Source organism: Stenella coeruleoalba (assembly GCF_951394435.1).
Source record: "Stenella coeruleoalba genome assembly, chromosome: 8".
NCBI classification, from domain to species: domain Eukaryota; kingdom Metazoa; phylum Chordata; class Mammalia; order Artiodactyla; family Delphinidae; genus Stenella; species Stenella coeruleoalba.
Window position 1 is genome coordinate 103,032,606 of NC_137154.1, and position 12,743 is coordinate 103,045,348.

The 12,743-nt window shown below is 49.8% G+C and overlaps 1 protein-coding gene across 2 annotated transcripts in view; it reads left to right on the top strand.

The window, feature by feature from the left end:
- Positions 1-12,743, top strand: part of FLI1 (Fli-1 proto-oncogene, ETS transcription factor) — a 117,317-nt gene that overhangs the window by 75,893 nt on the left and 28,681 nt on the right. For both annotated transcript variants that reach the window (XM_079928312.1, XM_079928311.1), the window contains exons 4-5: positions 3,898-4,101; positions 12,299-12,364. In XM_079928312.1, the coding sequence (XP_079784438.1) occupies positions 3,898-4,101; positions 12,299-12,364 (270 nt within the window). The remainder of the gene's footprint in view (positions 1-3,897; positions 4,102-12,298; positions 12,365-12,743) is intronic.

Sequence of the window (12,743 nt, forward strand, 5' to 3'; positions counted from 1 at the left end):
TCTAACAGGTCACGTCACAGAGTCTAGCCTTGGTGCCTGGTTCCACAGGACGAGGCCAAAAGGAATCCCGGGGACACCCAGATGTGCCCACCCTTGCCTTTAAGGAGAAGAGTGGCTACAGAGGTCTGTCCCGTCCATCAGGCAGGCGCTTCCGGGCAGCTGCAGGGTCTCACCTCTCCAAAACTGCAGGCAGCTCTTCCAGATTCAAAACAGAAGTAACTGTATTTAACAGAAGGAGAGGCTGAGCGTGTGTGCGGCGAGGTACGTCATGAGGTAAAAAGAGGCGATTTTTCCTAGGTGTTGGTGCTTTTGGTTACAGAAGATAAAATCATTGTTCAAGCCTTCCGTGCATTGGCTGGACACTCCGCCTCGGCTGGTGAACTCAGCTGCCTGGTTGAAAAGGGAGGAAAAACTACCATGTGTAGAGTCCATGCCAGGTAGAAGGAGCCAGGGTGTCCAAATCTGAAGCAAAGTGAATGACTTACCAGAATCAGTTTATCAAGGAGGCCAACCCCTTCCATTTGGAAAAGTGTAAATGCAGTTGTGTCTGAGCGCCAAGGGTTAGGTGTCTCTTTGAGGTAAATCCAAAGGACTCCGCGGCTTGGTCTGGAAGGTGTGGTTTTGTAACGGGCCGCTCCGTCCTAGGCTCTTTGTATGTTTCCCTTCCATGGGAAGCCGTGTGTCACCGTCTCCTAGGAACACAGCCACATGCTTGTATTCTGGGCTAGACTCAAGGTGGCAGGCGCGGGAGGTGTGGGAACAGGTGAGGCAGGAGAGGGGTGGACCAGCGGGAACTTTTCTGTGCCCGGCAGGACTTGCAAACCGCCCAGAAAGCATGTTTATTTCCTTTCTCCACAAGCGCGTGACCTCACAGAGGAAGGGGAAGAATAGCTCCGTATACTGAGTGCCTCTCGGTGCCAGGCGCTGTGCAGATGGCCTCATCCCTGTGATGCCACTTCTATCTTGTAACGTCCGATCTCCCCTCCCCGGGAACACCAGCTAGGCGTGTGTAGCTCAGGTGCATTTGTGAGAGGCAAGAAAACGGTGCCTTCTCCTTTATTATAGAAAGAAGGCAGAAATGACGCTGAGCTAAAGCTGGCCTGGAGGGAAACTTCTGGACTCCCCCCATCGGAGCCGAACCTCTCCAGGCCTTTGCTGACTTGGAATCAAACCCCACCCTCCCACCTGCACACTGCTCCTCTAAACAGCGGCCAGCATGGGGAGGAAATCTTGAGGACAGAAGAGTTAAGAGGCCAGAGGTTGTCTCTGAACCAAATGTTGACACCATTTCATTTCCATAGTCACTTTTGGGCGGGGGTAGGGAAGGGGTGGGGGGGAAATGACCAGACTGTTTGGTTGACCCTTCAACTCTGAAGTGGTGTTGAAATACTTTCAAGAGGAGTATCAGGATGGCAGTCTTAGGGGGCGAGAGTAACCCCAGCAGTAATAATGAAAATAGCATAAATTCCTATCAAAGGGTTTCCAAAGCACTTGGTGTCATGAATTCCCTACCTAGGGATTCACTTCATTGTTTCACCTCTGGCTGGGTCCAGAGGTGAAGCATTTTCCTCACACATGTTGGTCAGCCTCCTGGACATAACAGAAAGTCTCATTTGGGCAAGTCCACACATCAAGGCAGTAAAGCATCAGTGGAACAACCAACCGAATTTATGGTGGGATTTTAAGATGAGTATAAACGAGGTCCCTAGTTCACCACCAGTTCCAAGTTCCGATGGGAAGAAACTAGGACTCAATCATCCAGGAAATATATTTGGAAGAGCTTAGCATGCTCCACAGAGGAAAATTTATAATTCAGTGTGCTGTAAAAGGAAGAGAAAGAATATTGTGACGGAGCCCAAAGCAAGGGAGGAAATAAGAAAATAAATAAAATCTACAGGGTAAAATTGTATTGGAGGCCTTGGATACTCAAAGTGAGGAATTAGGAGAGGCAGAGGCAAAGCTGATGAAAAAAAATTAATATGCTACGTAATCCAAGTTCCCCCAGGACACTTTTCTTTAGAATTCTGAAATGGTGCAAAATTATTTCCATTTACCAATGGTCTGTGCCTGATTGTTCCTGGAGAGCAAAAGAGTAAGACAGAGCAAGAAATTTATCTGAGAGACAGAGACAGAGAGAGATACAGACTTGTACAATGAAGCCCCGAGTAGCTCCGCTTTTTGGGGTGATGGCAGAGCACCTCCCGGGGGAGCTAAGGCAGGATGGTGAGAGGGGAGAGGAGAGGAGGCTTGGGGTGGGGGACCCTCAACCCTCAATTTGACTGGAATTCCAGCTCAGGCTGGGACTGAAGGTTGAGCTGGGGACTTAAGCCTTCAAGACGCCACTTCCCAACTGCAAAACGAAGAGAAAAGCCACCTTGCAGGCTTTTCTCGCTGAGTGAAACGTGGCACACGTGGAGCAGCGGGCACCTAGGAGGCGTTCAGAATCTGGAGTGTTATGAGTTACCGGGCTCTGGGTGGTTGTTTCTTTCCCCACAACCCCTCCTAATCATTCAGACCTGCTCCCATTTTTGCCAAGAGCCTTCACAGACCCTTAGAATGAGAGGTGAGGTGGTTGAGAGGTAGCACAGATATTCCTACCCAATGAGCAGTCCAATAAGACAGGCCCAGTAGAAGTTGGGGACCATCAAATCTCCCCTCCTCCAGGAAGCCTTCCATGACTCCAAATCCACAGTGACCCCTTCTGCCCACGAGTTCTCGAGCTGCCACAAGAAAAATCTGCTGCTTAATTCCGTGCTTTCCTGCCCTAGCGTTTTGTGTGGATCATCTTCCATGAGTGCAAGACCCATGCAGCTTTCTTCTGTGATAAGCATATTTAACTGCATATTGGACTCTCTAATAATTGGGGGCCAAGGAAAGACGTGGTGATACATGATAAGATATAAGGGCTCTGCCTAGCGTGGAACCTGCTAGAACTCATCACCAGCACTCAAAGTACACATGCTCCCCATATACACACACCTGGCTGGGGAGGAGTCTGAGGGTCCCAAGTGGAGACCTTAACAACCTCAGTCCTTACATTATGTATGTTCACTTGAGAGCTAACATGTTTTCTCCCTCCAACACCATTTCCCATCTTTTTTTTTTTTTTTTTGCTGCGCTGGGTCTTCATTGCTGCACGAGGGCTTCGTTGCCCCGCAGCATGTGGGATCTTAGTTCCAAGACCAGGGATCAAACCCGTGACCCCTGCATTGGAAGGCGGACTCTTAACCACTGGACCACCAGGGAATTCCCCATTTCCCATCTTTGGGGATTTAAATATCCTAAAAACTTCGTCAGGATGATTTTAAAGAAATTTCAACACAGCTGTCTCCAAAGGGAGAAAACCCAGATTGGGGTTAAGTTATTAAGACTAACACCACTGGGTTTTCCAACTGCACACATGGAATTGTGGTCCAAGTGTCCACGTACATCTTCTTTTCTGCAGCCATCGGAGAGATCACTGTTCTTCCGTGAAATCACTGATGTTCTTAAGATACAGATGGTGGCCCTGGGTGTTGGAAACTGTGCTTGTTTTCATTTTGACGCCACCATTTCTCAGGCAGAGGTTTCGGTTGCCCTCCAAAGGCTTTAAAGAGAATGTCCTGTCCAGATGCGTAGTGAGGCGTCTAAGAACCTTTCCAGAGCGCTAAGTGGTTCAGGCAGCGCCAGATGTGACGGGCCGGATGGGCATTCTGGGAGGACCATCTGGGAGGGAACCACTTTCTCACTGGGGGGAGGGGGGATTGAGGGGGGGAAGGGAGGGGAAGAGGAAGGGAGGGGAGAGAGTTGGAGATGGGGAGAGAGGGAGAGAGGAAAAGACAGAGGAGAGAGGCAGAGACAGAGAAGGGGTGGAACCCTGCGTCCTGCAGCCTTGCTAACAGCCCATCTCCCCTGCAGACCCCACGCTGTGGACGCAGGAGCACGTGAGGCAGTGGCTGGAGTGGGCGATAAAGGAGTACGGCTTGATGGAGATCGACACATCTTTCTTCCAGAACATGGACGGCAAGGAACTGTGTAAACTGAACAAGGAGGATTTCCTCCGAGCCACCTCCCTCTACAACACGGAAGTGCTATTGTCACACCTCAGCTACCTCAGGGAAAGTAAGTACCTGGTCCTTTTCCTTACACCCCAGGGGCTGCAGCCCAAGCCCCCAGGGCTGGGAGAGAATTCCGCCCAGCCGCTCAGGATGAAGACTGGTTCCCACGGAGCCAGCCCAGGGAAAGGAGATAGGGTCCCGGGCTGTCGGTTTATGCTGGGCGGTTGCTATAGGAGCAGCCCATCTGGGTGTCAAGTTGCCAAGGTCGCACGGGCTCCCAGAGACCCTGCGAGGGGACTGACCCAGTCCTGCCATGACAAGGGAAGGAAAACGAGGAATGGAGAAAAAGTAGGGAGCTGCAGCCCCGTGGAGTCTGCCAGAGGCGAGTCACACTCTTCCCATGAGAACAACTTTCCAGAAACTACTTTGCCCCAAACTATAAATAGATGGACACCCTGGCTGGTATTGTCTGGAGCGATGATTTAAAGTTCCTACAGTAAACTCTAGATTTACGTTTTGGAATATTTACACGTTAAGTTCCTCTTATTCTTGGGGTCACTCTGGCACCCCCTAACCCACCTTTACCCGCTGTTACCTACACACCCTTCCCAACTAAACAGGAAGTGTAGCAGATGCTACAGGGGGGTTAGGATCTGTTGGAAGCTTTCTCCTGGCAGAGTCAGAAGGCAAAGAGCTTTGGAAAGGGAGAGTTTATGGAAGAAAGTGCGCGGTTGTTCAAAGGATTTATCCGATACGAGGCTTCTCTATTGCCAAGTCCCATCAATTTGATGTGAATTTCATCTGATACGAAACATACACATCAGAGCAGAATTTTGATAAATGTGCTAATACCCTCAGCCTTAACTCTTCACCAGAAATACAGGTGGTATATCGGTGACCCCAAGTACCGAAGGACTGTTCTGTGGCCAGAAAAGATGGTCCTAAGATGGGGAAGTTGAAGCTACAGGAAAACAGTTGTGGATTCATTCTACAAGGGGGCTTTCTAACAGTCAGCCCTGCCCAAAGATCCACTGGCAGCCTCAGGGTGCAGTGTTTGCTGTCCGTGGCTGCTGGGAAGCTTGCAGGAGTTCAGCTTCGGAAAGAATGAGGTTGATAATTTTAAAGCCCCTTTAACGCTGAGATCCTTGGACAGTGCCCACGGGCCGCTTTCCCTGGTCTCCTGGGCTCTGGGTTAGTTAGTTCCTCATCCGTGTTCCGTTGTCCAGTGGGTCTTCAGCTCACCGTTCCTGTAATCTTCTGTCTCCTGCAACAGTGTACTCTGTGGGGTAGGGGCAACACACCCTGGGTGTAAAAATGAAAGAATTTGAAAATGCCTTCGGAAGTTTCCACTGGTGCCTCTGGGCTCCCCAGTCACCCTCCGAGGCGTCTGGTAAGCAGTGGGATTGTGTGGGTGATGCCGTGTATGTTAACACCAGAGGAATGACCTCATGTCTGAGTCTTGCTGCAGCATGAGGTCAGCCCAAGAAATGACAATTTCAAAAACGGGGGCAGTTTTCCACCCAGTTTTTCTGAGCTTTGGAGAATGAGCATTTTCTAACAATCTGTATTTCTTTAAGTGTTTATAGAATTTTTTTTAGAAAGGATCTTTGCACAGAGTCCTGCAGTAATGCTAGCTGGGCAGGGCAGGAGGTGGAAGTGGGCACACAGAAGCTGGGCATGAGAAGGAGAGACCAGCAAAGCAAAAACGCTGACCGATTCTGCCTTTCTGCCCCTCCTGGGGTCATACGGCGGGAGGTCTGGGAATCACTTTGTGGGAGAAGAGATGGACGGCAGTGTGGACAGAGAGCTTGGAGCACTTAAAGGGCCCAGTTATCAGATGCCCTTGTTGAGGGCATGTTCAAGCACGTTCTGACTGATGTGGGGAGAGCCCATTCAGACCGTGTGATTCCAGGCCCTTTCTGGCGGGTCCATAAACAACTGAAGTCCCCGCTGGGACTTCCTCTCACAGAAGAACCCAAGCCACAGACCCTGAAGCAAAACCAACCTATGCTCAGAAGGCCAAGGAATTTCATAAGGTGGTCGTGGGTAACTGTTGAGGAGGCTTTCTATCGGAGGAGAACAGATAAGAAAGAGCAAAGGAATAAGCAGGCTGGGAAGAAGTGGACGCCAGAGGGTTGGGTTTCTGGGTATTTGTAGCAGGACATGAAAAAGGGTGGATTTCTTCTCTTCGTTCTTTCTAAGAGTATTTGTAGACATTAAGGAAGATGCCCCCAAAGCAATAATAATATGAAGTTTCCAGAAAGGAGCTTATTAGTGGAGCAAATTTCCAGAGTTGAGTGGAGATGAACAAAGCACATATATGAGACAAAGTTGAGTGCAACAGCGAAATATAAAGGGGTCTGAGCAACGACGCAAAACCACGTCTGCCTGCGAAAACAAAAATTAAAATACTTGTATTAAGGTTCAAAAAAACTTGCCCCAGCATAGTGTTGTACTACCCTAGAGGCCTTTTGAGGAACCTAGACTTAAAATGATCTGCTATCATGGAAACAATTTTTGATTCATGCCTCTTGTTAATTGGGGTCCACTTTCAGCTGCAGCCTCTGGGACCCCTGGTTGTGGGGGGATCCACTGAGACGCCTGCAGGAGGTCACGTGCATGGTGGCTGTCTGCTCTCAGGACTGCTGGGAACCCCGCAAGGCCCACCGACTTGGCTTCAAACACTGTATTGTTTTTCCAGACTTACTTGCAGTGGATGTTTTGTGTGGAGGCAGGGAGGCCAGGGCTCTGGGGAGAGGTTGGGGCAGCTGAGTTGAGGCTGGGAGAAGGGTGCTAATGTCTCGTGCATTGTCATATGTCCTTTCGTGGAGGAGGGGGTGGCGTTCAAACAGTTCCACTTTGGCAAGAGGTGGAAGGAAAAGAGCTGAGCTCCTCAGCACAGAGGGAGGAAGTGCAGTGGGGCTAAGGAGAGTGGATAGAAGAGAACTGGAGCCCTTCTAACTTAGCCCCGGGTCAGAAGACTGCAGGGCAGCTGCGCCTCTCCAGAGGCGTCCGAGCTTTCTGGACTTTAGTAGAAAAAAGGACATGGTAGGATTGAGAAGCTCTGACACCAAATTTACACTTTCACCAAAGGTGCTCGAGTATTTATTCGGGTTGTCAGAACAGGAGCTATACTTTCAAATTTTAAAAACCAAACTTCAAATTGAAAATGTATTTTCCAGGGTGGAGAAGAAATAACAGTGTCCTGAGCCCCCCTGTCTCGTGCTAGGATTTACCTGGCCTGCCTGGAGGCTCCTGTTCTCCATACCCTGGCTTTTCAGCTGGCCCAGATGGAGTGACTGTACCTTACATCCCTCTGTAATGTCACCTGCACTTGAAATGGGAGGAGGACAGTGGGGGCCGGGTCTGGGGAGATGCCCACAGTTCTTGGGATCATTCCGGAGTCTCCTGGGGACACCCGGGCTCAGGCTGCGTCTGCCCAGGTGTCACTCACTTTACGGGACAGACAGGGTGCCCCCTTGTGGACACCATGGACAACTAATTATAAATCCCCATTTTAAAGTCAAAGCAAATGAGGCCTGGAGTGCTTCGGAAATTGGTTCAGACGTGCCCAGCCCCTGGAGAGCAGCCTGGTGTCCGAGACCCAGGCCTCCTAAGGCCCGGGGTGCAGCTATGCCCACAGCCTCACGCTCTGAGGGCAGAGGCCAGGCTGCACAGACAGCGCCCGCTCACCTGGGCCACCCGGTCTTTCCCTCCCCTGCTGTGGAATTAGCCTCACGCCCCTGGGGCTCCTGTGTGGAGGGCCAGGCCGCTTTCCCCACAGCATTTTCTGTTTTCTTTTGTACCCAGAGATAAATGCTTTCCGAAAACTTCCCTGTGGCCTCCTGGAATGAGGCCGATTAAGCCAAACCTATCTGCACGCCAGCTCTGCCCGTCTCTCTTCCGCGCGGCGCCCCACACTCTGGACCTGACGGGCAGCCCTTTCAGTATCTCATGCAGGCAGAGGCCGTATTTACAGTCTCGGGCTGCGGGAAATGAGATTGGGTGTCACAAAGCAAGATTGGGACGGACCTCAAAGGAAGTGGGAGCTGTCCCCAAACGGCAGTTCAGACCCAGGGCCGCTGGGGGGAGTTTGGGGTTTCTGGGAGTCCAAAAGGTCCTGGGTGGGGCGGCCAGAGACAGAAGGAAAGAGCCTTTGTTCATTTTACAGAAAGTTGTGTTCCGTCTGTCTGTCTGCGTCTGACCCATGAAAAATGCTAAGCAAATGCGTTTGGAAATAGTGGCAGCGCTAGACAGATGAAATATATGGGGTGACAGGGAGACCACAGCAAAGGTATCTATCTTGATTCCCATTTTTAATTTAAACATAATGGAAAACACATTTTGCGTTTTGTGGTGTCCCCACCGGCCGCCTCAGATGTTCCGGCAAAGGTGATGGTTCTGGGCAATTAAGCCAGTGAAGTATTATCCCTTCCAGGCCGGGTCTGACCGGTGAAGGAGAACAAAAGGCCAGATTTCCCGGGACTCAGTCGTCAGCCAGGCCTGTTGTTCAGGACACAGAGCCTCAGGAGGGAGGAGATATGGGAACATATGTATATGTATAACGGATTCACTTTGTTATAAAGCAGAAACTAACACGCCATTGTAAAGCAATTATACTCCAATAAAGATGTTAAAAAGTTTTAAAAGAAAGAACACAGAGCCTCCTTCCTCCTCCCTGCCCGCCTGCACCCTCCAGCCAGAGCCATTGATGGCAGTGCAGAGAAAAGGAAGCCCGGTTTCCAGAGGCTGGCAGTGGGGCGCGCAAGGTGTCTGCAAGGCGGGAGACAAAGGCTTTGGCGCTCAGACGGCCGTTGTCTCGTCTGCAGGTGCCCCAGAGGAAGGCCAGGTCGGCTCGTGGGAATGTGGAGCTGGAGAAAGCCCGATTGCTGGGCTCCACCCACACCTGCAAGCTTCACTCTTCATTTCCATCCTCTCTCAGATCCCAAATACTGTACCAGTGACGGATGGACGCGACAACGGGAAATTATTTTGTCCTTGTGCTTTCCCATTGGGGAGCCTCTTCCGTTCTCAGCAGCAGCTGCTCCGTGCTTTGTGGGGCCCCAAATACATAGATACACATAGAAGCCCTCATGTGTATGTAAATACGTAAACAGATAAGGCAACAAACGTTTTAATTAAAGTATCACAGAGAGAGAAATGCAAAAACCATAAATGCACATGTCAAGGAATTATCACAAAGTGAATCCACTCACTCATATGAGTCCCTCCAGGTCAAGGGGGAGACTAGAAGCCCCCGTGTGCCCCACTCCATCACCCCCACTTCCTCCCCAAAGGCAGCCACTGTCTTGATTCCAACACCATAGGTGAGTGTTGTCTGTTTCTTCGATTTAGCCTGGAGGCTGCAGGGTCTGCTGGGCTGAGAGCAGATTTTGTAGATAGACCAGAATGGGCATCCTGCCTCCTGGGCTTTCTGGCTACGTGATCCTGGGCAAATTACTTGACTTCTCTGAATGTTGATTTCATCATCTGTGTGAGAATTAAGTGAGAGAATAGACAGAAAGCATCCGGCGCACGACGACAAGCATCCCGAGAGTGTTGGCTCCCCTCCTAGCATCACAGCCTGTTTCCTCTGACAAGGTGGTGTTCGCCCCACGCAGAAGGTGACTCAAAGGAGGAGAGAGAGCTATCCAAAGCCACAGAGTGAGAGGTCAGGCTCCAGGGAGGACCTTCTTGCATCTGAACAAATTCCCTTAAGGAAAGAGTGTGCCTTGCCACTCTCTGTAGCCTGAGGAACTGGTTAAGTAAAAAATGGGAGGAGAGAAGGGAAAGTTGGTCCCTTGGGAAGGAGGTCAGACACCCCAAATCAGCCCCTCCACAGGGAAGGCAGCCTCTCCTTCTAGGAGTGAAATTTGAACCAAGAACAGTCTTCAGGGCAAAATCCTTCTCCTAGGTTACCATGAAATATGTATTTCATGCAAGCTTTGCAGAGGTCAAACGACCCTTCCTCTTGGCTTTCTGGGAGTTTCCTCTGGAATTCACGTGTGCCCAAGGAAGAACTTTCACCGAGGGGGAAATTTAATAAGTGCGGTTTATCTAAGCTTCGTGCTCTCAGCTACATCTGCACTAATGACTCAGGCAGTTCGGTCCTCCGAGACCATCATTTTTCTTTATTTGCTCCAGCCGTGAGGTTTCCGCCTGAGGCCGAGAATGTCAGGGACAGAGAGGCAGACATTCTTGGTCTTACTCCAGAGACTGTTTTCTCTTCCCTTGGAACACTTGTTTCCATTTCTTAACCTCCTTCCAGTCATGGAGGATTATTTCTTATTGCAGCAGAACCCATTCATAACTCTAATTCCAGAGAACAAGGCAAATGCCCAGCAAACTCTTTTATAAAGAGTTTATTGTGTGTCATTGTTGTGTCTGTGGGAGAAAAGATACAAAAATCGTCTTGATAATACCTAGCGTGTATTGAACATTCATTCTGAGCCAAGGTCTGTTCCGAGCAGTTGTGTGTATTATTTTATTGACTCTTCATAAGAACCTTATCAGGTAGGTGTTATTATTTGCCTGTTTTATATAGGAGGACCCTATGGCTTAGAGAGATTGGGTAAATTGATGGAGGTCACCAAGCTAGTAAGTGATAAGAAGCAGGTCTAATTCTAAACTCTCATGTGCATAAAAATGTATATTAAACGAAGTGCAAGGAATCACTTTGTCCTTGATATTTTTGAAAATGGAAGAACCAAACGCATCTGATTCTCGGCTATTCCAAGCACATGACCGCCTCCTTTCTAAAGGTGTCTCCACACAGCCACACCTTGGCATAGAGTTCTCTCAGTACCATTACCACCCCTCTGCTTTTTTTGTCTGGAACTGTTGCAGAGCTGAAAGGAATAGTTGCTCAAGCCCAAAGTCAGAGGTTCTAGGCAGTTGGATGACTCTTCCAAAATTCTCTCTTCGTCATCTGGCCTGGAAGGGCGCACAGCTTCTCTGAGGCACGCAACCAAACGCCCACAGCTGGGTGAGGCAGCCACTCCACTCCCGTGTCCCTTCCGGGACTTGAGACTAAAAATAGGAGTGTCTGACAGCCCATTCCCTGTTCCAGGCCCTGGCACCCGAGTCCGTCCACTCGGTCCCAGGGAGCAGGCAAAGGATGGTTTAGAAGGGTGTTTTAGCTCCCAGCACCCATGTCAAAAGCTTATAAAAGCAGATCCCAGCCCACCTGATGGTGCTTCAGAGTTTCCACGGGAGAGCCTCAAGGAGGACGACAAAAATGCCTACGTTTCCAAAATAAAGCTCTTGGATTTGCTGGAAACAAAGGCACACGTCTAGTTTTAGGAAAGAAGGGAGAAGTTTTTTACATGCAACAACAATAAAAAAAAGAAAATGCCCAGACTAAATCTACTAGAAAATGCCCAGACGAGAACTGCTTTCAGTGCTTGCTAAAAGTAGCTCTGCATGAACATTTAATTCTAAAAGGTTGTATATCAGCACCCTGTGATGACAGAAAATTCAGCGGCTTATGCCTCACGTTGAGTTGTATTCTCTTAGCTGTGCATAAAGGGAGACAAAAGTTACTCCAGGGAGCGCTGCCAGCCCCACCCCTTTCACAGCTCCTAGCACCCCCTTCACCAAGCGTGATGATCCAACCACCTTGCCCACCTGTAAACCCAAAGGACATCACAGTGGGAAGAGAGTGGCCGGGCTTCTCCTCCGGGGCGTGGCGATACAAGCTGCAGTCCAATCTGGCCAGCGCTGGCCCACGGACAAGACAAAACAAAAACAAAGAGGAATGGGCAACAGAGGCCGTCTTCAGCCCGCAGAGACTAAAATATTTACTATCTGGTCTGTATAAAAAGTTTGCCACCCCCTTTTGTAGCTCAAGGCGAAGAAATCAAGATCCAGACACGTAAAGTCCCTCATTCACGGTCACACGGGAAGTCGGTCGAAGGACCAGGACATGGTGCCCAGCCCTGTGTTCCTGCTGTGACATAGTGTGGACCCCAAGAACTCTAGAACCTTAAACGTGGCTGCTGGGAGGGCTGTGTGTGTCCCGCCCATGAGCATTCTGTCCTACCTTCCTCAGACCCTAACTCCAGGAAGCTATTACAGTCCTGCGTGATTGGCCCCCCAAATGGGTGACATTAACTGTTTCTTTCTCTCAAGGACTCAGTCATCTGTCCTTCCATCCTTCTCCCTGTCTCCTGCCCTCCCCACTCACTTCTCATCCCATCTCCTAGTCTTGATCTCGGAAGAGTGTCTTGGTTATGACCTGATGCATTTGCTTCACCTTTCAGGTTCACTGTTGGCCTATAACACAACCTCCCACACGGACCCGTCCTCACGACTGAATGTCAAAGAAGGTGAGTCTGTTCTCTCACATGTAGAATTGTCCTCATTACCAGCCCAGCACAGTCCACGATGGTAAGACTGCGGTGGGGGAACCTCAGGTGTGTGTCCCAACTCTCTTGTCCACTCAGCTTTTCTAGAAGCCTAAGCTGATCCCCCTTATGCTGCTCATTGCAAAAACATGACAAGGTTGTAAAATATCTTGTGATAATTCCATAAAGATGCGACTTGAGGTTGTTACTCCATGAACGAAAGCGTGTTGCTCTTGGAAGGAAACGGATGCTGCTCACTTTCAAAACCAAAAGGCGGGGGATTTCTTTGTTGAAGGAAACAAAATGAAGATTTCAAGGATTCTTGCAATGTCATGTTTTCAGGGGGGTGTTGGTAAGAAAT